We start from the raw sequence: 27,130 nt of genomic DNA, 5'->3' as shown, positions 1-27,130 counted from the left end.
GATTTCTAGATCCTCCTCACACGGGGTCATTCCCAGGAATGTGCATTGCCAGGTTTGACCATGCATTTCAGGGTGCATGTGGTAGGGTGAGGGAGTTGGCCACCTAACTCCATGCCTTGCTTCCTTTCTGGTAACACTTCTGTTTTTTAAAAAGCCAAGCCATGAAGTTGTTCATTTCAAATAAGTTACTTCATGGGGATGGGGGTTGTGTATCAGAACCGTGTTACATCACTTGCTTCCCTGAGTGGGGCTTGGAAGGCAACGATGATCCATGGGAAGGAAAATGGAAAGGTCAGGGGGCATTTAAAGGAAAATCAGCTAGAGTAAGAATTCCCTTCACATGGGTAGCGTTGCCTCAGTGTGGGGAATAGTGGGCCCATTCACAAAAGGGGCCTGTTCCTCCTGGTCCCTTACCCAGGTGCATACTTGAGAGACAGTATTTCTTTGTTTGGCCAGATACCTGATCTCTCTGGACAAAGGCCACATACTTCATTTCCCCAGGATGGCATCCTATCTGATGGATTGGTGGCCATGGAAGAGCTGCCCCGTGTACAAGATTCTAGTGCAGAGAGTGAGGACAGCGAAAAGCAGAGGGGAAGGGGGATGGCAGAGGACCCAGGACAAGTTAGACATTCATTTCAAAGTCTGCCCTGGAAACAGTCTTAGAGCACTGTTGTCCATGTTAGACCACAGAGCACCAAGAACATCTTAACCACCTCAGGAGACTGTTTACAAGCAAGTCTCCGGCTGAGAAATCAGTCCTGCAGGGAACTAACAGCTAGGAGGAGCCAGGGGGACCTGCAGGACTCCGACAGGCTCCTGGTAGCCCTGAGCAGGCCCTGAGCGAGTGGGACGGTGCTCTGGGAGCACGGCTGCTGGCCACAGGGAGTGCTGGCGCAGCCTCTCACCCCACAGACCTTGAGGCCAGAGAAAACTTGGCATCTCTTCCCTCTGTTTTCCAACTGAAACTGAAGAGACCAGACAGACCTTCCTAAAAGATTTATCTCTCTCTCGGGAGACTGGCTAGGCATTTCGCATACAAACATACCAGCCTGTTTCGTAAAAGGAGAAGAGAAATTGCTTCTGTTCACAAATTCCATGCTCAACAACAAAAACACCTTGCATGAAATCAGTTCATCACCGTGTCCGTGTCCTGTTCCTTCCCGGGACGCGGGCTGATGCATGCACCACTTTGCCTTCTGTACCCTGCTCACCCTCCCCTCCCAGTTAACTTGGGTCTGAACTGGGACCTCTAGAGCCAGACCCGCCAGCGGTGGGAAGAGACGGAGCCGCAGAATACGCTAGCAGGGCGGCTGCAGAGGCTGGCGTGGGCATTCTCTTATGCTCACGACTTGAGAAGGAAGAACGGGACCGCATGTTAGGTCCCGCTCCCTCGTAAATTGTGGGGTTGAAGTCAAGTCATGGGCAGGCAAGGTGGGGCTCCTGTCTGTCTTATCTGGGGAAATTCCAGAGCACCAACCTTCCCTTCCTCTGCCTGGCAGCCCGCATTCCAGCTTCCCCAGAGCTCCACTCCCACCCCTTCCCAGACAGGTTTCTAGAAGGGGGAGGGGCTTTCTCGGCAGCTCAGGAGTTCACAGCTGCCATCTCAGAGATGGGGGCATTCATGTCTGGGGTCTAGTCCCTCCCTTCATCCCACTCATCGTCCAGGGGTAACTCTCCCCCCCCCCTCCGGCTCTCCACCCTTTCAGATCAAGATGCTGTCGGATCGTAAGCGGGAACTGGAGCATCGTCTCAGCGCCACCTTAGAGGAGAATGACCTGCTCCAGGGGACCGTGGAGGAGCTACAGGACCGGGTGCTGATCCTGGAGAGGCAGGGCCATGACAAAGACCTACAGGTACCGGGGCACATTGCTGTTCTGAAGGACGGGGGCCTGAGGAAAGGGGCACCTCACTGCCTCGCTGGACGGAAAGCTGGGAGGCCAGTGCCACCTCCGGGCTGGGCTCGGGAGCCGGGGAAGGCTCCCTGCGGGCCTGGTTGTAGTTGTCGGGCACTCGCTAAGTTGGCTGATCTGGCTCTGTCCAGAGGAAATGAATGCATCGCTGTCCACTGGTCATCCTTCCATTTTGTTGTGAGCCACTAGCCGCTAGCGCGGTTTCACGGAGTTCTCTCTGGGCTGTTAATGTGGCTGGAACGCCGCGAGTGTCACTCTGCCTCCTAGGGTTTATGAAATCAGCCAGAGAATTCAGAGGGAGCCTGTGAGTGTCTGGGCTTGGCTCCCAACGCTATCTGCCGCTGCTTTCCCAGGGTGATGGATTTAGTTGGCAGGAACAGAGAAGCTGCCCACTGAACGCAGCAAGACATATCCTGCGCCTGCCAGTTGCTAGAACAGGCACGGGCTGACCTCTTTGTGAGCCTCATTAGCCTCTTTTTCTTGCTAAAGGTAATTGCTTCATGGCCATATTTGTCCTTCTTGGGGAACTGCCACCCGGCCTCAGCCAAATCCCCAAGCTCACACTTGACAAGGAACAACCTCCTAAACAAGATACTCACTCCTAGCCTCCCCAGAAAGACAGTAGTGTATAGCATCTGCTACCAAGAAAGCTTCGGCGGGCTGGCCTAGGGGCAGCTGGGACCAGTGGCCGAGTGCCCTGCCTCCCCTTGGGCATCCTCGGGGCGAGGCAGGGAGTGGGGCGGAGGGCAGCCGTGTTGTTCGTGTGGAGGTGGTCAGCGAAGTATGCTCGAGCACCAGGTGGGTCCTTGCCCGAAGACCAAGCTGTAGAAGGTGCCCTGGGCTCAGTGGTCAGCTGTTGAGGAAAGCCCTAGGATGTGGGATAAGGGAGCATTTTAGGCAGAGACCGCTTGTTACTGACCCCATCCGCTGCCATCTGCTTAATGAACCTCTTTCAGGTTAGCTAAAGACCTTTGCTCCCTCTATGTTTTTTGTACCTTCAGCTCCAACCTTTACATGTAGAAAATGATGCTGGCTAGAGCCTCACAGCTGTTTTCAAGATGGGAAGGAGTTTGCTCGTGTTGTGAGGTTGATGACGATAACAGTGCTGAATGTTTGTATGCTGCTTTAGAGGGAAGAGAGGACGTTGGCGTACATGCTCACACTGAGGTTTAGGGGAAAGTGAATGGTGTGTCCACAGCCGCGTGTAAGTCCTTGGTAGAACCCCCCTCACCTGCTTTACCTGGTGCTCAGTGGTCACTCCTAGCAGATCGCTGGCCTTGGCGGGTCAGTGTTTCCCCAGCATTTTTTACCCCATCGCACACAGTCCTGAGCATTTCCGGGGTAGAGTGAGTGGAGGACCACACACACACACAAAAGAAATGCAGAGAAGTGGAAAAGTTGTTCTTGCCTAAAAGAAACCTCTGTCTAGCGTGAATTCATCAGTGAAATGTTCTTATTCCAAACCAAGAATTGGGGACCTGAGGAAGGGCGAGTGCCGGCACCAGTGTGGACCATCCAGTACCTGGCTGGCACCAGGGGCTGTATGTTCTAGAGTCCCAGGTCACACCGCATCCACGCCCTCACCACCTCCACACCCACTGCCATCTGATTGGGCTTTTCCGGGAAAGAGAGTGCCATTCACCCCAGGGCTCACACTTCCCACTGTGGCTGGTAACATCCGCCTTTATGAGCTGAATTCTCTTTTTTCCCAGCTATTTGCAATTCTTGCTCTTCAGTTCAGCTAAAACCCACCTTCAGCCGCTGTTCATTACCAGTGTCCCCTAGAAAACCCTTTCAGAAATGGCAGAAATGGCCTGGATTGATACAGAAATAATTCTGGCTTCGTCAGGAAGCCGCCAAATGGTCCCAAATCAGATCTGTGAGATGTAGAGCTAGCAGCCTTGGAATGTGTGTGACCCCGTGATTTTAATCCTTTCACTCGGGACAGGAATGAGAAGAGGCTGGGCAGGCAGGGTAACCAGCTGACCACAAGCGGAGTAACCCCCCCCCCCCCCGCCCCTTTGATCTGGTTCACTATGTCATTGAGGTTCTACTGTCAAACACAGCTTGTAAAACCACCGATCACATCCAACTTCGATATTTTTTCAGGCTAACAATAGGGATAAAAATTATTTGTCGAGGACCCAATACATTTAAAGAATCAAGCATTTTTCTAAACTCTTAATATCCAGTAAAGGCTATTGTCCCTTTCAGAGCCACTCAATTGCCCTATTTCATACCCAGCTGGGCCTCTTACAGATGTGTGCAGTGGCCTCATCCCAGTGAGCAGGCGGATTTCATCAGCAGAGCACAGGCCCCTCTGTCAGGTGACCTAGAAAGCTGGTGACCTGGAGTCTAGACCTCGCTCTGACACTGAGTGTGTACTGTTAGTTAAATCACTTAACATGCCTGACCAGGCGGTGGCGCAGTGGGTAGAGCATCGGACTGGGATGCGGAGGACCCAGGTTCGAAACCCTGAGATCGCCAGGTTGAGCATGGGCTCATCTGGTTTGAGCAAAGCTCACCAGCTTGGACTCAAGGTTGCTGGCTTGAGCAGAGGGTTGCTCGATCTGCTGTAGCCCCACGGTCAAGGCACATATGGGAAGGCAATCAATGAACAACTATGGTGTCGCACGAAAAACTAATGATTGATGCTTCTCATTTCTCCCCATTCCTGTCTGTCTGTCCCTATCTGTCCCTCTCTCTGGCTCTCTCTGTAAAAAATAAAAAAATAAATCACTTGACATCATCACACTGTCTCAGTTCCCTCAATGTGAAATGAAGACAGTGCCCCCACTTCTGCCAACATTAGAGGCTTGAGTACTGTGAGCTTAAACTTCTTTTACTGTACAAACACAAGGCATTTGCTGTCTTCCTTGTTCACACATTTAAGTGTCATGTTTATTATCTTAAAGGATGCTATATTTTACTTTAGAGGGATCTTATATTTATTTCTTTTTTCTTTTTTTTTTTCATTTTTTCTGAAGCTGGAAACGGGGAGAGACAGTCAGACAGACTCCCGCATGCGCCCTACCGGGATCCACCCGGCACGCCCACCAGGGGCGACGCTCTGCCCACCAGGGGGCGATGCTCTGCCCATCCTGGGCGTCGCCATGTTGCGACCAGAGCCACTCTAGCGCCTGAGGCAGAGGCCACAGAGCCATCCCCAGCGCCCGGGCCATCTTTGCTCCAATGGAGCCTTGGCTGCGGGAGGGGAAGAGAGAGACAGAGAGGAAAGCGCGGCGGAGGGGTGGAGAAGCAAATGGGTGCTTCTCCTGTGTGCCCTGGCCGGGAATCGAACCCTGGGTCCTCCGCACGCTAGGCCGACGCTCTTCCGCTGAGCCAACCGGCCAGGGCTAGAGGGATCTTATATTTAATAGACTCTTCCCTGGTTTGGTTTGGTTTTTCTGCACAAGTCTGTGGATCAGTTATTGACCAGAGAGGGCAGACCTGTCCTGGTCTTTTGTTCTCTTGCTGTTATAATTAATTAAGCACCTTCGAGAGTGCATGAGTAATTGGACTAATTTTGTCTAGTACAGAGAACTTGTCCTTGTCTGTGCTGAACTTCTCCTGCTGAGACATATGTGGAGTTGTCTAGAAAATAATTGTAAAGCACTTTGCTAACTTGGTATGCTGTTTGTAATCGTGCCAAATGCTTCCTAGGAATGTCTTCTTTATTTTATTATTTTTAAACCTAATTTCTTTTTTTTTTTGAGTTTCCTCAAGACTGAGGCTGGAGGAGTTCCCACTGGACCAGCAGTATTGCTGATCCATGGGAACCATGCAGAGCATGCTTGCCAAGTCCTGCTGCAGGCTCTGAGCAGCCAGGCTCCAAACTCTCCCCAGTTAAGGCACATCCCGAGCACCGCTGCTATGAGCCAGCTGTTCTCCGATACTGACTGGCAGAGGTGCAGGTCTCGGGGCACCCAAAGAATTAGCTGGAGGTTCTGCAGGGCAGCTTGCTCCATTCACGAGAATTACGGAGCTCTGAGTTGCTGCCTGCTACCCCTCAGTCTCTGCATCTTTGTTGGAGCCCAAGCCAACCTGGCCAACAGTCTGGAAAAATAAACAGTACAGTGTGTGCTCAATTTTTAGTGAACAGGGGTGAGCCCAGAAGTGCTCATTTATAAGAGGATAAATTAATTCAATTTAAATCCCAGGAAGTTCGCCTGACCAGGAGGTGGCACAGTGGATAGAGCTTCGGACTGGGACACGGAGGACCCAGGTTCGAGATCCCGAGGTTGCCAGCTTGAGCGCGGGCTCATCTGGTTTGAGCAAGGTTCACCAGCTTGAACCCAAGATCGCTGGCTTGAGCAAGGGGTCACTCGGTCTGCTGAAGGCCCACAGTCAAGGCACATATGAGAAATCAATCAATGAACAACTAAGGAACCGCAACGAAGAATTGATGTTTCTCATCTCTCTCCCTTCCTGTCTGTCTGTCTGTCCCTCTCTCTGACACTCTGTCTCTGCCACAAAAAATAAATAAATAAAAAATAAATCCTAGGAAGTTCTTCCTCCCAGTCCCCCCACAAATTTTTTTTGGGGGGTGTAGAAATCAGTCTACAAATACAAGAGTAGGAAACATTGTTTCTGTGCAGGTATAATATGTGGCCCTGTGCATAGCGGTTAGCAAATGGACTAAGATGCTGCAATTAAGGTCTTGTGTTAGAAGCAGGTGTGGTGACGGAGTACACCAGTAAGAGTTCGGCATAGAGCTGTCATGGTGGGGTCAGCCCTTCCATTCGGCAGTAGTACATCACCAGGTAGCAGTGCCCTGTGGCACTCCACAGGGAAAGGGCCAGAGAGAGATACAGAGGAGGGGTGAGGTAGCAGCAGCAAGACAGAAGGAAGGAGCCCTGGTCTGTAAGCCGTGACGCCCGCATTGCTGTCCCCTCTCTACCACTGGCATCGCTCGCCTTCTCTGAGGCCAGATGCTGAGGAAGGCCCCTCCCAGGACTAGGGCTGTGTCCTTAAACTGTGGTGTGACACTGAAGGCAGGGAGTGCTTTTCCCGTGGACTTCGGAACTCTTGCTATTAGTACCCAGATGTTATTCCAAATCCCACCCCTCGCTCTTTTCCAGGCCTTTTTCATTAAAATGCAACATATAGTAAAGTGTGCAGCTCTTAAGCAGACAAACCCAATGAATTTTTACAAGTATATACACCTGTGTAACCACCACCCAGGTCAACACATAGCCCTTTATCAGCGCCCCGCAAGCCTCTCTCCTCAGCAGGAAATATCCTGCCACTTCCTCAGAAATAAACCCGTTATGACTTTCATCCTTTTAGAGCTCATTGAAGTTTGGACACTTTTTATCAGTGGAATCCTACGTTATATATTGCTTGATGCCTGGCTTTTGCTCAACATTATGTGCCTGAAATTCATCCGTGCTGTGGCAGATCGTAGTGGAGTGATCTGGGTTTGCTGCGGCACAGTCTTCCAGAGTGTGAATGTGTCCATTCGGCCCCTGCTGGTGTACTGGTGTTCGGGTTGGTTCCTGCTTGCAGCTCTCAGGAACAATAACGCTGCTGTGAACCTTCTGTTTGTCTTCCGTGCACGTACGTGGTTGTTTATGTTGGGTCTGTGTGTTAAGGGTAGAACTGCTAGATCGTAGGATGGGTGTGCATTTCACTCCTTAGAACCTGCCAAGCAGTTTCCCAAAGCAGCTGCACACGCACACACATACACACACACACCCCAGCAGGGAGAGTCCCAGTTCCACGTCTTCATCAACATTTGATATTATTATTATTATTATTTCATCTTTATTTATTTATTTATTTTAGCCATTTTTGGTGAGAGTCTAATGTTATCTTCTTACCTGTATGTGTGTGTGTTAAATATTTTTTTCTTTTTTTTTTTGTATTTTTCTGAAGTGAGAAGCGGGGAGGCAGATAGATAAACTCCCGCATGTGCCTGACTGGATCCACCCGTCAAACCCACTAGGGGGCAATGCTCTGCCCATCTAGGGTATTGCTCCATTGTAACCAGAGCCATTCTAGCGCCTGAGGCGGAGGCCATGGAGCCATCTTCAGCGCCTGAGCCAACTTTGCTCCAATGGAGCCTTGGCTGTGGGAGGGGAAGAGAGAGGCAGAGAGAAAGGAGAGGGTGAAGGGTGGAGAATCAAATGGGCGCTTCTGTGTGCCCTGCCTGGGAATCAAACCCGGGACTTCCACACTCCAGGCTGACGCTCTACCGCTGAGCCAGCCGGCCAGAACCTAATTTTTTTTTTTATGATGGAGAATTTCAGGCAAACCCATAGGTGGAATAGTGTAACGATGCCCCCTGTGCCTCACCCCCCTCCCCCCGCCCGGCACATCACCCATTTCTAACCAGTCCTACCCTGTCCTCACAACTGCCACTTGCTCCTCCCTTGAATTATCCTGGAATTTTTATAATTTCATCTGTAAATAACAAATACGTCTAAATGATAATGGAAAAAAGTATTGCCACAGGATTAGTAGACCTAAAAAAAAATTAGCAATATTTCCTTAATAGCACCAAATATCAAGCCATTGTTCACATGTTCACTGTCTTATCAATGTCCTAATTGCCTTTCGCATTTTTCATTTGAATCAAGGTACAAATTGAAGTAGGCTTATGTTGCCGTTGGTTGGTATCTCTTAAATCTCTTTTACTCTATAGTTTCCCATTTACCTTCTTTTTTCTCCCCCCTTGGAAATGTATCTGTTGAAGCAACTGAGCTGTTTGTCCTGCAGAATTTCCCAGAGCTGAATTTTGCTGACTGTGTCCCCCGAGCATGGAGTCTAGCCTGCTTCTCCCTCCTCTGTATTCTTCTGTCAGTTGGCGGTTGGGATCTGGAAGCGCGACCCGGCTCCAGGTCCGTGTTCCTTGTTGGTTCTGGTTTTGATGAGCCTCATGACCATATGCTGTCTCCTTGAAAGCTGCATCAAAGCCAGCTGGAGCTCCAGGAGGTGCGGCTCTCCTACCGGCAGCTGCAGGTGAAGGTGGAGGAGCTCACGGAGGAGAGGAGCCTGCAGAGCTCCGCGGCCACCAGCACGTCCCTCCTGTCTGAGATAGAGCAGAGCATGGAGGCCGAGGAGCTGGAGCAAGAGAGAGAGCAGGTGCCGACAGCCCCGCCACTCTGGCCTGTGAGATTGCCCAGAGATCCCAGACTGCAGGGCCCGTCAGTCCCCCTGTGGCCCCGAGCCTCCTGCTTCCATGTTAGCCTGTGCAAGCCCCTCGGCCTGCTGGCTGGAGCTGTCGTGAACCAGGCCCCAGCGGAAGCGTGTCCCTGGCTCATTGTCGCCCCAGTGCCTCTTAGGAAAGGCTTGTTAACTAATTGTTAGCCTCATAGCTTTTGTACTGACAGGGTTCTAGATCCTTCGTGATCCAGGCACTTGGCTTTTTTTCATACTACTCATAACCACGCATTCCCCAGCCATGCACTGACTCGCACCAAAGCAGCTGGCCATAGAAAGAAGTGCTTTACAGGCAGCCCCCGGGTTACGGACGAGATAGGGTCTGTAGGTCAGAAAATGTTTAAGTATTTATATGCACAGAAAGGTGAAAAGAAATACTATGCTAAGACAAACACCTGTCGAAAGTGCATTTGGTAGGTAAATGTACCTGTTCTCCCTTGCATACACATTCAGCTGAAGAATAGACCTACAGAAGCCATCTCCTTCCTGCAGGGGACTGCCTGCATCTGACAAATCGGAGCGGCTAGGGGGCGGGAAGTCAAGAGTTGAGAGTCTGTATAGATGTCCTGGGCCCGTTTAACTATTAGTGTTTCTTGAAACGGGTGATTAAAGAAAATAAAAGCTTTCTCCTAGAACAGGATCTTAGACACTTGGTTTCCATATACTAGAGAAAGCTGACCAGGGGGCAGTATTCTCCAGAGCCCATAATCAAGAATAATTCTTTGTGGGCAGCTGAGACTGCAGCTCTGGGAAGCCTACTGCCAGGTTCGCTATCTCTGCTCGCACCTCCGCGGGAACGACAGTGCCGACTCGGCCGTCTCCACGGACTCCTCCATGGACGAGTCTTCAGAAACTTCGTCTGCCAAGGATGTGCCAGCTGGCAGCTTGCGCACTGCCCTCAGCGAGCTCAAGAGGCTGATCCAGAGCATTGTGGATGGCATGGAGCCCACGGTAAGCAGCTAGGCTGAGACCTTCCTTACCCCTCGGGGCCTGGCTGGTGGGCACTGGAAACCAAGCACAGAGAGGGAGGCTAACCCTGGAACTGGAACCTCAGAGAATCTGCGAGAGTTCTGTCCGAGCCCATGTTATTCGAGAGCACTGCATACTGGCGATCGAGCAGGGGGCTCAGCGCCAGGCACGGGGGGCTCCGTCTTCCTGCAGGCACCCAGATACAAGTGGAGTCCCTGCTCCGTGCAGCATGGACGGGCCCCGGTGCTCTCAAGTTCAAGGGCTTTCTTTCCTTGGAAGCTTTGGGTGTAGAACTTTGGATCAGGGGAAAACTGCAGGTTACTTTTTTGTAGCCCTTTGGGCTAGTGGTGGGGTTACCAATGAAGAGACACACTTGAGAGACCTGAAGCTTGTGCTGTGAGAATATGAGGGAGCACAGAGCGTTGAGGAGATCAAGAACAAGGGCCTTTTAGAATTCCAGATGTGGCTGCTCCTGTGGGGGAGGGGCGGGACGTCCCCATGGGCTCCGGGCAGACGGGCAGACCTGCACTGGGTCTGTGACAGCCTGCGGCCAGCCTTGCTCTCCATTCACACACCCGGCTCCCAGCCTGCTGTTTCTCCTCAGGTTTCACCCTCCTGCAGAGTAGTGGTGTCTTTCTACCCTTACAAGATGGGAGGAGGCAAGATGAAGGGGTGGTTGTCCTTATCCGAACACACCCGAGTTGATGTGTGGAATGCGCTGAGTTACGGAGGCTGGGTCGTTGTGGAGAAGGGAGCTGTCAGAGGGGGCATGCTGTTCACGCCACAGAGTTGCCCTGCCCCGAAGCCTGAAACCCCCCCAGAAATGTACATATCTAGCTGCTGTATGCAGACTGAACTTGAGCAAGAGAATCTCTCCTCTAACCCTTTATTTCTTCCCTCCTTTGTCTTTTCTTTCTCTCCTTCCTGCTCTCCCCTGAACTGAACCATCTCTCCACTCCCTCCCCAACACTGCCCTCTGCCCTCACCTCTGCCCTGTGTCCGGTGTGTCTCCATCACCTCCCACTAACCACCTGCGCTCCCCCCACTCTCACCTCCTCTCTGGTTGGCTGGCTCGCTCGCTCTCGCTGTCAGAACTCCCGGAGAATTGATGATGACTCCTTAGAAGAACAGATAAGGCAGACCAGTGAGGATTCGAGAGCCCTAAGGGAGCTCATGGAGGGGGAGAGGGGTAAACTGAGGCAAAGCCTAGAAGAGCTGCAGCGACTCCACAGTCAGGTGAGCATCCCCGTCCTCATTCTGGTGCAGGGAGTTATGCACATGTCCCCAGACTCTCTTGGGACCCTCTCCCATGTCTTACTTGAGAAGCGGGTTTCCTCTGACTGATCCTCAGGGGACAGTGACCTGATGGTGAGGTGAGCTGGGTGTCTTCAAGAGAAGCAGCCAGTCCCCTGGCTCAGCCCAGAGTGACTGTCAGGGAAAAGAATGACCCTCCCTTCCCTCCAGTGGCATGCTGCCTGCTGCAGGGCCCTGGAGAGCTGGTGGATTCTGACCATTTAAATTGCCCGGCTGCAGGACATGGAGGGGTGTTTCTCCAGCAGGTTTTTTTTTTTTTCACTTTTCTGAAGCTGGAAACGGGGAGAGACAGTCAGACAGACTCCCGCATGCGCCCGACCGGGATCCACCCAGCACGCCCACCATGGGGCGATGCTCTGCCCATCAGGGGGCGATGCTCTGCCCATCCTGGGCGTCGCCATATTGCGACCAGAGCCACTCTAGCGCCTGGGGCAGAGGCCACAGAGCCATCCCCAGCGCCCGGGCCATCTTTGCTCCAATGGAGCCTTGGCTGCGGGAGGGGAAGAGAGAGACAGAGAGGAAAGTGCGGCGGAGGGGTGGAGAAGCAAATGGGCGCCTCTCCTGTGTGCCCTGGCCAGGAATCGAACCCGGGTCCTCCGCACGCTAGGCCTCTCCAGCAGGTTTTGAGCAAGGACGTTGGCAAACCATGGGTTGATCGTTGCAGGCCTCTCCTCTCTGTGTCAAGGCTGTCCCTTCCGCCAGCCTGTTATTTATTATAAACCCTCACTGCTGCTCTCGCAGTTCTTTTCCTGTTTGACCTTGACTTCATCTCTCTCAAGAGCGCAGGAGACGGGACAGCTATCCTCTGATCAGAAAAGTTTTCGAGGGCTTAGGAGCCAGCCCCACCCAGAAAGGAGATTCTAAAATGTATCCTAGGCGGGGAGGGGCACAAAGAAAACCAGTTAGAAGGTGACGGAAGACAATTGGACTTTGGGTGATGGGAATGCAGCATAAGCAAATGTCAAAATAACCTAGAGATGTTTTCTCTGAACATATGTACCCTGATTTATCAATGTTACCCCATTAAAATTAATTTAAAAAAAAAGAAAGGCCACGTGGAGGAGGCCAGGAGAAGCAGCCAAGATGGTAGAGTGCTGAGTGAGAAGCCAGTTTGTGCAGGGAGAAGGAGATGGGGAACAGAGGTGAATAAGGCTAGAAACCTTGGATTCTAGGAAACTCGGATAAGTCAGTAGCTTTGTGAGCATTGAATGAGTGGGTTTTGGAGCCCAGTGTGTGTTTTTATTTGCCCGCCGGGTGCAAGCTAGGTTTAAAGATGATGGCCCACCAAAAAAATAATAATAATAATAAATAAATAAAATGTATCCTAGGAAAAAAATAATAATAAATCTGTCTCACTTGTGGGGGACACCAAATAAGCCCGCAGCTGGCCGGCCCCCTTTCCTTCTCCAAAGCTAGCTGCCCTCCCTGCTGCACCAGACTGATGAGAGGTGGACATGAAGTGTGGCTTTCGCTTCAGTCAGTATTTCTTAAACTTAAAGGACCATATAAAAATAAATTCCATTTTTGGGGTCATGCCCATGAGACTTCCTAGTAGTGTTCTCTTTGAAGATGCTGGGAGTCCCACCCACAGCCATGCCTGCACTCACTGTGAGTGACCAGATAACAAGGACAGAGAGATGCTGTTGAAAGTGGTGTGTTCCTGGCCACTCATGGGGGTTGGGGGAGGTTGGGGCACCCAGAGACATTCTCATGCCTGAAATCTAGGGCCCTTGGGCGGATGTTTGGCCAGGGCATGGCTCAGACGTAGGGACAGATCTTTGAAACTGGTAGAATGAAATTCACGAAAACATGATCAAGCAGTGGGAAGCCCCCAGCCCTCGCGGCCCCCATGGTCTGGCTGCATTCCAGCTGTCCAGCCTTCTTTCTTGTTGTGCCCAGGTCCCCTCCTCTGCTTTAGCAGAATTGAATGTAGGCTTTTAAAGGACACACAGCCCCTGTGCTTTCCCACATCGGGGCCTTGTCCCCAGCTCCCACCACCCCCATCTCCTGCCCCAGAGGACTCTCCCTGCTCCCTATGGCTCTCTCAGCCTTCCTCAGCCTTCACATTCCCGGGCTGGTTTCACTTCCTCCTTGACACCCGCTCCATCCCTTCCTCCCGGATCCACCCAGGCCCTGCTTTGTGGTGGCTGCCCTCACTCACGTCTCATTTTCCAAGTCCAGCCTTAGACCCCCACGCAGACCAGCTCGGGGTTGGGTGGATCTCCACCCTCTACAGCAGGGGTAGTCAACCTTTTTACACCTACTGCCCACTTTTTTTTTTTTTTTTTTTTGTATTTTTCTGAAGCTGGAAACAGGGAGAGACAGTCAGACAGACTCCCGCATGCGCCCCACCGGGATCCACCCGGCACGCCCACCAGGGGCAACGCTCTGCCCACCAGGGGGCGATGCTCTGCCCCTCCAGGGCGTCGCTCTGCCGTGACCAGAGCCACTCTAGTGCCTGGGGCAGAGGCCAAGGAGCCATCCCCAGCGCCCGGGCCATCTTTGCTCCGATGGAGCCTTGGCTGCGGGAGGGGAAGAGAGAGACAGAGAGGAAGGAGAGGGGGAGGGGTGGAGAAGCAAATGGGCGCTTCTCCTATGTGCCCTGGCCGGGAATCGAGCCCGGGTCCCCCGCACGCCAGGCCGACGCTCTACCGCTGAGCCAACCGGCCAGGGCCCACCTACCGCCCACTTTTGTATCTCTGTTAGTAGTAAAATTTTCTAACCGCCCACTGGTTCCACAGTAATGGTGATTTATAAAGTAGGGAAGTAACTTTACTTTATAAAATTTATAAAACAGAATTACAGCAAGTTAAAGCATATAATAATAATTACTTACCAAGTACTTTATGTCAGATTTTCGCTAAGTTTGGCAGAATAAATCTTTATAAAACAACTTACTATAGTTAAATCTACCTTTTTATTTATACTTTGGTTGCTCCGCTACCACCCCCCATGAAAGCTGGAACGCCCACTAGTGGGCGGTAGGGACCAGGTTGACTACCCTGCTCTACAGCGTCTCGCACCATGCCTTGTCTAGAGTAGGCACTGAAAAAATCGTCCAACACAAGGGCAGAGAAAGCCCTAGATGTATAACTCCAGGTGTTTTCCCTGATGCTGTTCAATCACGAGGATACACCCACGTTATTTGGGAAAAGTCGATTTAGGGGTGGCTGTAACCTCTCATTGTATGAGCACGCCAGATCAATCTTGATGACAGCCATCAGCAAGGAGGTGGGGGCTACAAGATGGAGAAGAAGAGAGTGGAGTTTAAAACGATGTGTCAGACAGGCATGAGCTGGGTCCTGGTGGTTACTCATTTCTTCCTGCCTTATATGAAAAGTTTGTACAACCCCAAGAGAGTCACTTCTTAGGCAGATAGCTAGTGGTCTTGGGCTTGACTAGGTTTTCCAGGTTAAAGCAAAAAGTTCTTGTTGAGTGTTATCCAGAGCACATTAAATGCTGGTATTTCCTGCCTAGTGTGTGCTTTTACCCCTCGCTTACTCAGCTGGCAGAACACCTGGCTGGCCTACAGCTGGCCTGAGGCCGTGTCAGGGCTCATTTGGTCTTCAGAGGACTGGCTGTCTCTGCCAGGTGCTTCCTGGGTCTTGAGTTCTGGCTGCCAAGCTGCAGAACCTTCTAACAAAGACAGTGAGGCTAGGTTTCCCACCGCCACCTTGTCTGCCACAGGGTTAGCCGCACAGGCCTGTCAGCGGCCTCTGTAGGTGTCCCCCTGTTCTTCCCTGAGGCTGCTCACCCTGCTCGGCTGAGCTGTCCCCGCCCCGGTAGCTCAGAGCACCCGGCACCAGGTCCTGACGTTCTGATGTTCCCTACCAGGCACCTAAGAGGACAGAATCCATTGCCCATAGAGACAACAGATCATCCTCAATCCCTCTTCATTTTCGGGGGTCCTCCAAGTTCCTCCCGAGTGGCTGCTTCCTCAGGAGCTGGCAACTCTGCTGCCATATCCTGGGGAGTCCAAAGTGTTGACAGGGAAACTTGACCTTAAGCCCTGTTCCCAGGGCCTGGGCCTGGAGTGCAGAGAAGTAAGCCGGAGGGTGAGGCTCTCCCCCATTAAGAGAGACAGACCAGCGTGGATGGATCCTCCCTTGGAAAACTGTCAAAAGTATCTGTAATATTTAACAAGAGGGCAGGGCCAGGCATCCTGACTCCAGTCCCATCCTATCCACTGAGAGAGCAAGGGGCCCCCACCCTTCCAGTCATTCAACAGGTATTTACTGGAGACTCCACCAGTCAGGGTTTCTGGTTGCAGGCAACAAGAGACTCAGCTTCACTTAAGCAGAAAGAGAATGGATTGGGATTCAATCTGATAGCTCACAGAATCAACAAGAAGGTTCAAGAACTGAGCTCCACACCAGGAAGGAGCCGTGGGAAGGGAGGCAGCTATCTATTATCCATGTAATAATTTCCCAGTGGCCTGTGGCTTTGCTGTACCTTCACGAGCTGCAGTTCCCTGTCGGGGCAGGGAGAGGAGGTGACCAGCAAGTCTAGGGTTCATGCCCAGGTGCCTCAGAACTGATATGTCTATGCTCTGTCTTCCACCGAGACGCAGTAGCCAGGAATGCCCCCAGAATAGGAAGGGATTTGGGGTGATGTCTAACCAAAAATATCACAGCTGTCTGCTCACGACACAAGCAAAGGCTCTGAGATGCGCAGCTAGACAGGACATGCCTCCTGCCATGACAGAGCTCAGAGTGTCCAAGGGGTGACCATACAGTGAGTGGGGCAAGCCGTGGTCACCAAGGGAGCCTAGCCACCAGAGGGCGGGCAGTAGTGCCACTCTCTGAGGTCCAGAGCACAGACAAGGTGACAGGTATGAAGTGAACAGTGAAAACACCATTTAGGTGTGTAAGCTGCATGTGGCTTTGACCTGGGGGGCAGAGTGAAGGTGGAGGAGCCAGGCTGGGTCAAGAGCTGTCAGAGAAATGGGAACCAGGTCCTAGGCTTTAACCAGCCAGGGCCCTGTAACAGTGCTCCTCTCTGAGGAGATGATGGCTAGAAACAAAACTTGAGTTTCTACTCCTCCCCTCCAAATGTATGACAGAGCCCTGACATGTGCGTAGCGTTCACTCATTAGCTCCCTGGGGTTGCCTTGAAATGAAGGGGGCGGTATGGTGTGCTGTGTTCACAGGGAATCTGGCCCCATGGCTGCAGCCCAGGGCCACCAAGCTCCAGCCTAGCATGTGGCATCCTTTCTCTGGGAGAGATGGGCCCCCTCAGAGCAGAAGGCAGCGGGCAGCTAGCGGCCTGCACTGCACAGGCCCTGTGCCTGCCTGGGGCCTTGCACGCCTTTCTCCGTCTTGGAGGGAGACGCTCCAGGCCGGCAGCAGCAGGACATCACGTTCTTCCCCCTGGTCTCCCTTTAGGTGACACTGCTGAGTGTGGAGATGACTGCACTGAAGGAGGAGAGAGACCGACTCAGAGTGACGTCTGAGGACAAGGAACCAAAGGAGCAGCTTCAGAAGGCCATCAGGGACCGAGATGAGGCCATTGCCAAGTGAGTGAGCACGGCTTGTTTTGTTTCACTTTCATAACAGCCAACATGAGTATATGCTCAGTTTTAAACGTTAAATCACACAGGAGAGTATAAAAGTGGGACTTGAGAGCTTTCCGGGTACCCGCCCTCACCCCCAGCCCGCTTCTCCTCTCTGGACAGACACTACAACTGAAAGTCAGGTGTGCATTTCTTGCAGACCTTCCTCCAATGCACTTACAGCTGTATGTGCAATAGAGTTATTGTGGACTTTTTAAAAACATCACATCAGTGGATGATGCTCTAAGTCTTGTTATTTTTTCCTCCCACTTACATCTTGGAGAGCCATCTGATTTCATTATATGTATCTACTTTGACTTTTTACTTTTAGGGGGTTTTTTTGTTGTTATTTTTTTTACTTTTCTTATGGTCATTTTTAAGCCTACACAAAAGTAGAAACATAAGCTGGGTCCCTACTTACCCATCTCTCAGCTTCAACACTAATCAGTGTATGGTCAGTGCTTTACATCACCACCGTCTCCCACTGTCTCCACCTCCCCACTGGATGGTGGTAAAGAAAATCACAATAGGCCCTGGCCAGTGGCTTAATGGATAGAGCATTGCATTGTCCCAGCACGCCAAGGTCGCTGGTTCCATCCCCAGTCAAGGCACATACGAGAAGCAACCAATGCAATGAATGTACAACTAAATGGAACTAAGTGGAACAAAAAAAAGTAAAGAAAATCACAGTACATCCTATTGGCTCATCTATAAACACTTCAATATGGATCTCTACCAAAAATAATGCTTTTTATAAAACACACAACGGGAATACAGTTATCACACTTGAGTTAAACCTGTAATGATTTCTGTCATCTAGTATCCAGGGTTCACGTTTCCCCAGTTGTCCCATAAATGTCTTTTTATTATTGATTAGACTTAGCTGCCAAAGTCTTCATATTCCTTTTACTTGATATGCCCCAGAAGGCCATAACACCTCCCCCTCCATCTTTTTTTTTTTTACAGAGACAGAGAGAGAGTCAGAGAGAGGGAAAGACAGGGACAGACAGACAAGAACGGAGAGATGAGAAGCATCAATCATTAGTTTTTCGTTGCACGTTGCGACTTCCTAGTTGTTCATTGATTGCTTTCTCATACGTGCCTTGACCGCGGGCCTTCAGCAGACCGAGTAACCCCTTGCTGGAGCCAGCGACCCTGGGTCCAAGCTGGTGAGCTTTTTGCTCAAGCCAGATGCGCTCAAGCTGGCAACCTTGGGATCTTGAACCTGGGTCCTTCCACATCCCAGTCCAACGCTCTATCCACTGCGCCACTGCCTGGTCAGGCTCCATCTTTTTTTTTATATGTTGCATTTATTTAGTTAAGGAACTAGATTTGTTTGTTTCAGAGTTTTTCTACATTTGGAGTGGAGTTGTATCCCCAAAGTGTCATTTAATATTTTTCTCTGTCCCCTGTATTTCTAGTAAACTAGGTAATTTTTTAACATGTTAGGTTTTCTAGAAGAAATGCATAAATGCATTCTCTTACATTAACAAAATTTGGAAAGGGCCCTGGCCAGTTGGCTCAGTGGTAGAGCGTCGGCCTGGCGTGCGGGAGTCCTGGGTTCGATTCCTGGCCAGGGCACACAGGAGAAGCGCCCATCTGCTTCTCCACACCTCCCCCTCTCCTTCCTCTCTATCTCTCTCTTCCCCTCCTGCAGCCAGGGCTCCATTGGAGCAAAGTTGGCCCAGGTGCTGAGGATGGCTCTGTGGCCTCTGCCTCAGGCACTGGAATGGCTCTGGTTGCAACAGAGCAACACCCCAGATGGGCAGAGCATTGCCCCCTGGTGGACGTGCCGGGTGGATCCCTGTCGGGCGCATGTAGGAGTCTGTCTGACTGCCTCCCGTTTCCAACTTCAGAAAAATAAAAAAATAATAATAAAATTGGAAGGTACATAAGCAAAAACCATCCCCCTATAAATTATTCCTCATCCTCCTGTAAATGATTGCTTTATCACGCACTCAGTGTAACTTTCATGGAGTGTAAGGCAATAAAAGTACTAAGACATACCTGCTTTGGGGGCACTTTGAAACAGACTGACGGCAGCACGTGGGCACCCCCTCACTGTTGACAAACGCTTTCAGCCTTTAGTCCTCCTAGCCACAGCAAGGGGTAAACACTTTACAGATGAGGACACTGATTTTCCACAAGGATCACAGCCAGTGGTATCACAGGCCTTCACCTCAGGTCTCTGACTCCTGTCCCCACGTCCTTCCCCCTTACCCAGGTGGCTGCTTGTCTGGAAACTAAACTAAGCAGAGCTAATTTGAAACAATTTGTAATTAGATACTGTGTGCCTTTTTAAAAAAATAGGATACATTTTTTTTAAAGATTTTATTTATTCATTTGAGAGGAGAGAAAGAGAAGGGAAACACAAATGGGGAGGAGCAGGAAGCATCATCTCCCGTATGTGCCTTGACTGGGCAAGCCCAGGGTTTTGAACTGGCGATCTCAGCTTTTCAGGTCAACAACTTTATCCACTGCGCCACCACAGGTCAGGCAGGACACATTTTAATGTCTGATTTTAAAATTCCCCTCACCCTTTCCCCTTCTCACTGCCACATTTGTCACCGCCCTTCTGTTCTCTCTCATCAATTTCATCATTTCCATTTCTTAGTTTTCCCTTTGGGTCCCTTTTTCTGTCTGGTCAGAACCCCATTTCAGGTTGTCAGTTCCGGTTCACTTAGAAATTTTATCCTCAGGAAGACTCACAAACCTATGTGTTGGCAAATTAACTCAAAAACAGTCTGGAGGCTTTGGCTAAAAATAAAGGATACTTATTCAAGGGTTTGAGAGTGTGCAAACTGGGAACACAGCTAGGCAAAAACCTAGAAGCGTCCTAAAGAAGAAGGAAAGTGGAGTTCTTAAAGCCCTGCATTCCATCCAGCCCTATGATTGGTCTAGGACGATTTTCAGTCAGCTGTCAGCTGTCTGGATGTTGGATGCTAGGATGTCTAGCAGTGGTTTCCAAACTTTTTACATTTGGGGACCAGTGAGAATGGAATTATTTTGGCAGAAATCACCTTGAGCAAAAGCAAATTCAACTAAAATCACTAGGTCTGTAATATTCATACAGCATCAAGGTGGTTAACTCCTTCTGGAATGGCACAAAATTTGTGGCGGACAGGTGCACGGACCAGCACTTGAAACACACTGGTCTAGAGACCAGGAGGTCTGGGTAATGGACGTCAGGTGGTTTAGATACATGAGTTTTTCAGGGAGATAATCGGGGTTACCTGAAGGTCTGGTGCATGCCCACATTTACAGGGTGGGGCAAAAATAGGTTTATAGTTATTTGTATGGAAAACAACACAATAATCAATAAATAATACAAGAGTTAATTTTGTGTTTTGAATGCTCACAACTGTAAACCTACTTTTGCCCCAACCTGTCTATCCAGGCACTGACAGGGGTGCTGGAAAGTTGGAAAAGTTCCTATTCCCAAGCTAATAAAACAAGAATAGAGTCTTTCCTCTGCCTGGACCTTTACAATGTTAATAGTTTTAGCAGATTGATTCAATGATGCCATCTTGTATATTCTGTTTTCCTCTTTCCACAGTGCCTTTGCCTGATAGATTTCATTAGTGAATGTTTGAATGGCATTGTGATAATTTGGAGTGGGAACAGACTTTTGTGAATAACAAAGGGTGAAATTGTGTCATGCAGTGGGGGAATAAAATGGTAAAATTAAGGTGCTAATTGTGGAAGCTCGTTGGGAATAAAAAGCACGATGAAGGCAGTAGAGACTGGTTGGCCACCTTTCTCAGCTAGCCAAGTAGAAGCACAGAACGTCAGGCTCGGACCATACTCTGTCATCAGTATGCAGGTGGGAGATACAACCAGAGAAAGTAAGAAGCAAGTTGACAAATCCCCCTCCCTTAAAATAAGTGGGACCTAGCCTAGACACCTGGGTGTCAGAGGAGGCCACCAAACTCCATGAAACCTTGCAATACCTGCCCTTCCTTGCCTGCCATCAAAGGAGGCCCAGGTAACCTGGCGTCTGGGCAGCTTTGCAAATTCTCCCTGATTAGGAAGAACTCTGCAGTGAGGGCCCTGTCCTTCCCGGGTCCTGCAGAACAGGGTGGGACCGTAGGGGGTTGTTCAGTCATTCCAGGAAGATATAGTTCTTTTTCTGTCACTTAGAAGTGACATTCTTGGTATACAAGAATTGAGACAGCAGAGCTAAGGAATCATTCTAAACTTGTGGGGGAGCCACACCAACAGGTATACCTAGTACTTGAAGAGTTTTACAAGATGACAGATGATGTATTATAGAATTGTACCCCTTAAAATTGAATAATTGTATTAAACCAATGTCACCCCAATAAATTGACTTTAAAATATATATTAAGAACAGTAATAAAAGGAATATTAAAGAAAAACAAAAGTTTTACAAGATGCTTTAATATACATCATCTCTGATTCTCCATCCTGGCTGCACTTTAGAATCATCTGGAACAGAAAATTCAGTCTGAATCTCTGGGGTGAGGGCTGCTTCTTAAAAGCATCCCCCACCCACCCCCTCCCCCCCTCGGTCTGACCTGCGGTGGCACAGTGGGTAAAGGCATCGACCTGGAACGCTGAGGTCGCTTGTTTGAAACCCTCTGCTTCCCTAGTCAAGGCCATATGGGAGTTGATGCTTTCTGCCCCTCCCTCCCTTCTCTATCTGTCTCTCTTTCTCTCTCTAAACAAAATGACTAAATAAAAATCTAAACAAATAATTTAAAAAAGATATAGATGAAAAAGAATTAAAAAAAAAAAAAGCATCCCCTCCAACCCACCCTGTGATTCTAATGTGTAGTCAGGGGTGAGAACCCCCAGGAAAACATAATTTCCATGTCTTCCCTGGGCTGCTAGAATTCGGTGGTCCTTATCCTGTACAACAGATGTTTCAGAAAAGTTCAGTAACAATTTTATCTCCACACAGGTGAAAGGCCTTCACTAAAACAAAAATCTGGGGCCAGCCATCTATCTGCCTTATAAAAATAAAAAGTCAGTTCTTAGTTTCTTCATTTAAATAAGGAATTCTTCTAGCCCCCTGAATATTCCTTTTAAAAACTCAGGTTACTATATTGATTAGTGGTTTCTGCAGCTTTGCTTTCCTGGTCTGGGGTTTCTCATGAATGACAAGTACCAAGATTCCCTAGTGAGCCAACGTTTCCAAGGCCGGGATTTGGAGGTGGGCATGGCAGGCTCCGCTTCAGGGGCTTTCTAGAAGGACAACCCCGCCCCCATCCTCCAAGCTAGGCGGACAGCAGCTGCTCCTGGACCTTCGCCCCTCCTCCTTGGCAGCATTAGTCAGCATATTCTGGGATCTCCAGGTTGCTCATGGCGCCACCTGCCGGGAGATACCAGGGAGCTCGTGAGGCTGCAGTGGGGCGGGGCGCCTGGGATCGCTTTGGCAATGGGCGTCCGTGGCAACCGGCTCCACCACACGAGGATTTCCGCTGTTTGTCACTGGCCAATGGCAGTGGGCGTGACGTAGCTGCTTGCTGCGTCTGAGACGTCGGCGTTCGTTGGACAGGGTCAGCTCTGGTCCCTGCATCTGCAATGCGGGTAGCAATCCGGGCTTGCAAGCTGTCCTGAGTGGCTTTTCTAGGAAGGGACGGTGGGTGGGCGGACTGCCATTCTGATGCAGTGGGGTGTCAGGGGAGGCGACTAACTGCTCAGTGGACTGGAGGCCAGTGAGGAAGTACTGGTCACGGTGGTGGCCTGAACAGTTTACTTCAACGACCCCGCCTTCCGGCCGCGGTTAGCTTGGTGCAGCCTGCGTCCCTGAGACCAGAGCTGGGCTGCCTCTGCAGGCGGGTCTTCTAGCTGTCCTTGGGGGTGCACATTGGTCACTGGCCCTGTGCAACAGGGACACTATTGCCAGTTTTTGTTGTGTCTTATGCAAAAGGTAGCAGTTGATGACGGGCTTCCCAGTTGTTCTGCAGTTTTTATTCCTTATTCCCATTCCCCCCTCACCAAAAATATATAATTTTTTCATTAAACTTATTTAGCAGTGTTGAGGAAGGTTTGCAAAGTAATATGTATAACATTTCAAAATGTGAAAGTACAAAATGCAAAAGTGTATGGGAGCAGTTACCCATCGGTGGGCATCATTCAGAGAGAACCAAGGGGATGTTTTTGCCCGACCTTCAAATACACAGGGGAGCGTGTGGAGGACCCGGGTTCGATTTCCGGCCAGGGCACACAGGAGAAACGCCCATTTGCTTCTCCACCCCTCCGCCGCGCCCTCCTCTCTGTCTCTCTCTTCCCCTCCCGCAGCCAAGGCTCCATTGGAGCAAAAATGGCCCGGGCGCTGGGGTTGGCTCTGTGGCCTCTGCCTCAGGCACTAGAGTGGCTTTGGTCGCAACATAGCGACGCCCAGGATGGGCAGAGCATCGCCCCCTGGTGGGCAGAGCGTCGCCCCATGGTGGCCGTGCCGGGTGGATCCCGGTCTGGCGCATGCGGGAGTCTGTCTGTCTCTCCCTGTTTCCAGCTTCAGAAAAATGCAAAAAAAAAACAAAAACAAAAAAACAAACAAATACACAGGGGCAGTTTTTCTTTTACAAAGAGATATCAGACCGTGTCTTTCAGTGCTTCCCTCCCCCAGGCCTACCCAAATACACTGTATATAATTTACCTCCCATGTTAGCTACTGTGTTAGCTAAGCTATGATGATCACCACTTTTTTTTTTCTTTTTTCTTTTTTTTTTTTTTGTATTTTTCTGAAGCTGGAAACGGGGAGAGACAGTCAGACTCCCGCATGCGCCCGACCGGGATCCACCCGGCACGCCCACCAGGGGCGAAGCTCTGCCCACCAGGGGGCGATGCTCTGCCCCTCCGGGGTGTCGCTCTGCCCCGACCAGAGCCACTCTAGCGCCTGGGGCAGAGGCCAAGGAGCCATCCCCAGCGCCCGGGCCATCCTTGCTCCAATGGAGCCTCGCTGCGAGAGGGGAAGAGAGAGACAGAGAGGAAGGAGGGGGTGGGGGTGGAGAAGCAAATGGGCGCTTCTCCTATGTGCCCTGGCTGGGAATCGAACCCGGGTCCCCCGCACTCCAGGCCGACGCTCTACCGCTGAGCCAACCGGCCAGGGCATGATCACCACTTTGTGGCCATCTTTGCTTACATGTGTATCTCTCAGACCCCCTAAGGCAGTGGTCCCCAACCCCTGGGCTGCGGACCGGTACCAGTCCGTGGCCATTTGGTACCAGTCCTCAGAGAAAGAATAAATAACTTACATTATTCTGTTTTATTTATATTTGTCTGAATAATGTTTTATTTTTTAAAAATGACTAGATTCCCTCTGTTACATCTGTCTAAGACTCACTCTTGACGCTTGTCTCAGTCACGTGATACATTTATCCATCCCACCCTAAAGGCCAGTCCGTGAAAATATTTTCTGACATTAAACCGGTCCGTGGCCCAAAAAAGGTTGGGGACCACTGCCCTAAGGGGTTATTGCTATTGAAAAGGACAGAGCGAGGAGGACAAGGTCCCCACCTTCCATAAGGACTGGTCTTTTGGAGAAAGGATTAGCAGCTCCCTTGTGCTGTGTGAGGCATTTGATCTCTGGGTTCTAGTCCTGATTTAAGTGTCATCCTCTTAGCCACCTCTTCATCTGTGAGATGGAGGTGACAGACAATCCCTTCACCAAGAGGTTGGTTAGGAGAATTGAGAAAATGTCTGTGAAAGCATGCTGCAAATTTCCAGCCTTTTAGAAGTAACACCATTGTTACTGTTTTGTCCTGAGTTTAGGATCCGAGCCTGTTGCCTCCTCCTGTGGACTCCAGGGGCCCCAGGTAAAGAACCAAATGCTTCTAGCACAAGGTGTACGTGTTTCTTTCTTCTGGCCTGTTTTCAGGAAGAACGCCGTGGAGCTGGAACTCGCCAAGTGCAAGATGGACATGATGTCTCTGAACAGCCAGCTGCTGGATGCCATTCAGCAAAAGCTGAACCTCTCCCAGCAGCTTGAGGCCTGGCAGGTACGGGCAAGGGGGGTGGGCCCCCAGGTAGAGTGCGAACCCAGGCAGGCTGCACGGAGGAGAGCTTGTTACTAGAAGGTCCGGTGTGCGAGGGTGAGCGGTAACTGCAGTCTTCAGCTGCCAGAACCCAGAGCTCCTGCTCGCCGAGTCCCTGGGGAAGGGTGCCTGAGAAGGCTTTCAGAAGCAGTAACCCCCAGGTTGTGCTGTGTGGGCCTGTGGTGACCTCCAGGCTTGGAACAGGGGCCTCCTTCAGCTAGTCATCATGGCTTTGCTTAAATTCGCTAGGAAGAAACGATCATTAACGTGGAAGCACTTATGACGGAATGCAAGTTCGCAGGCAGGTGTAGTTCAGCGGGCTGCGGGCAGCTGCTGGCCTTCCTCTTCTCTGAGGACAGCTTCCTTTTTCCGAAGCGTGCTGTCCCAGCGCAGGCCTGCAGAGTGTGAGTCAGCGTGTCCCTCTCTAGGACACGCTGTTTTCAGAGGCCAGGCAGCCGACCCCATTGCAGGCCTCTATCGCTCTTCCCTGGGCCAGGGCTGTGCTTGGGTTTTGTTAGAGGTTAGGGTAGAACAATTTCAGGATATGGGTGTAACCATTCATGTCAGTCCCCAAGAAATCCTAACCGGAAGGATGAAAAGCCACCTGTGGCTTTACCAGAGCAGCCCTGCCGTAGAGGGCAGGTTATGGTGACTGTTCCTCCAGGGGCCCTTCTGAGCTTTGACCACCCCACCCCCACCCCCGGCAGAGCTGGTCCCCGGCTTCTTGGCCAGCTGTTCCTGGGCTCACCATCCTGTTCTCTCTTCTCTCCTGGCTCCAGTTCGCTTCCTCAGGGCTTTTTACTATCTGGCTCCTTTGGTTTCTGATCTAGTGGCCTTTCTCAGTTCCCGTATCAACAGCTTTAGTTGTACACCCCTCCTGCCTTTGAGGTGAGACTGAACCCTCATCCCACTCACCCTCTCCCCTGCTGCCATTGAAGCCCCGCCCCTGCCGCCTCCCTCGTGGCCCACTGTGCTGTGTGTGCTGGTGTCTGGCGTCATCTCTGTGCAGTGTGCCATCGCGCCCAGCCTCCCGCCCATCACCATCATGTCCAGTGAACGCAGCAGCACATGGCCCAGTGCCAACAGGCTGAGCCCGGTTTCCTGGCTCCACCTCATGAATGGGTTGCTTTGCGCACAGAAATAAGGACAAGCATGGAATCATGAGCAGCTCGTGCATGATGCCCTAAAACAACACATGCCACAGGGTTACCTTGACAGAATTTAAAGGAAAGAAAATGTAGTTTGCAACATGCCAGAATAAACACTGGCAGCACTGAGTTTCTTTCTGAAGAATGCTGTCACATCCCTAATGTTGCGTTTAACAAGATTTTATTGGGCATGCCCTAAGTGCAGGGCACTGCTGAGGGCTCAGTTCTGGGGTGCTGCAAGGGGGGAGCATGTCTCCTGTCCCTGTGAGGAGAAGGAGGGTGCATGAGGCTGATGAGTATGAAGACAGACGGGGATGGGAGGAGAGGAAGACAGGAGAGCAGGACATAAGCAAGGGAAAGAGCAAGAGGTCCACACCTGCTCCCGTTGGTGACATGGCCAAGCAAGTCTGTTTCGCGCTGAAACCTGCAGACATTCCAGTGACACCCACTGGTGAGAGGCTTGGTGAGAGTGGGAGGTGAAGGACAAGTTGTTCAGGGACAGGGGCCAGTCGGCCCCCCTTCCTGGCCTCAAGTGAGTGCTTGCCTGACTTCGGAGCCCGCCATCCCAAATGCTGGCCTCGGAGTCCCAGGTCACAGGCCACTGACATGCTCCAGGGTTTATCCCCAGGCTGTCTTTCCACCAGAACATCCCAGAGCTTGCAGGGTTCAAGGGTGAAGGAATCAGGTAGATGCTTGTTTCCTACTGATATGGACTAGACTAGACAGGGCTGCTTACGTTTCTAAGCCACTTTTCATACTGTCTTAGTGGCAGAGTACCTTGGTCAGATGGAGCCTTGAACCGGATTCTAACAACTAGAATAGAATGGAGCTGCTCTGTCCAGAAGGCCTTCTGTGGAGTCAGAGCTGTTGTTCTGGAAGGTGGAGTCCGGTGGTGAGGGGGCGTTTTCTAGGCAACTTGAACAAATTGGCAGGGGAAAGTGTGGGCCTATGCTGAAGCCGTCCAAGCCCTGAAGTGGCAGTGCCCAGGCCTCCGATGCAGGGGAAGCCTCGCAAGGAGTGGGCTGGTGCGTGTGGCTACTGATAGGCACGGGTGGTACCCAGGGAGTT

The 27,130-nt window shown here is 50.9% G+C and overlaps 1 protein-coding gene across 3 annotated transcripts in view; it reads left to right on the top strand.

Moving 5' to 3' along the window:
- Nucleotides 1–27,130, top strand: part of BICDL1 (BICD family like cargo adaptor 1) — an 89,177-nt gene that overhangs the window by 59,551 nt on the left and 2,496 nt on the right. The window contains exons 4-10 of one of the 3 annotated variants that reach the window (XM_066370784.1): nucleotides 1,710–1,856; nucleotides 8,820–8,999; nucleotides 9,810–10,028; nucleotides 11,139–11,282; nucleotides 16,745–16,875; nucleotides 24,758–24,878; nucleotides 25,694–25,811. In XM_066370784.1, coding sequence (XP_066226881.1) covers nucleotides 1,710–1,856; nucleotides 8,820–8,999; nucleotides 9,810–10,028; nucleotides 11,139–11,282; nucleotides 16,745–16,875; nucleotides 24,758–24,878; nucleotides 25,694–25,744 — 993 coding nt within the window. In that variant the 3' untranslated portion in view covers nucleotides 25,745–25,811. Of the gene's footprint in view, nucleotides 1–1,709; nucleotides 1,857–8,819; nucleotides 9,000–9,809; nucleotides 10,029–11,138; nucleotides 11,283–16,744; nucleotides 16,876–24,757; nucleotides 24,879–25,693; nucleotides 25,812–27,130 lie in introns of those variants that run through there. The other 2 variants (XM_066370783.1, XM_066370785.1) reach the window with 2 other exon arrangements.

Source organism: Saccopteryx leptura, chromosome 2 (genome assembly GCF_036850995.1).
Source record: "Saccopteryx leptura isolate mSacLep1 chromosome 2, mSacLep1_pri_phased_curated, whole genome shotgun sequence".
In the NCBI taxonomy this organism is placed as follows: domain Eukaryota; kingdom Metazoa; phylum Chordata; class Mammalia; order Chiroptera; family Emballonuridae; genus Saccopteryx; species Saccopteryx leptura.
The sequence above is the reverse complement of the archived record's forward strand: the minus strand, read 5'-3'. Positions and strand labels throughout refer to the sequence as shown.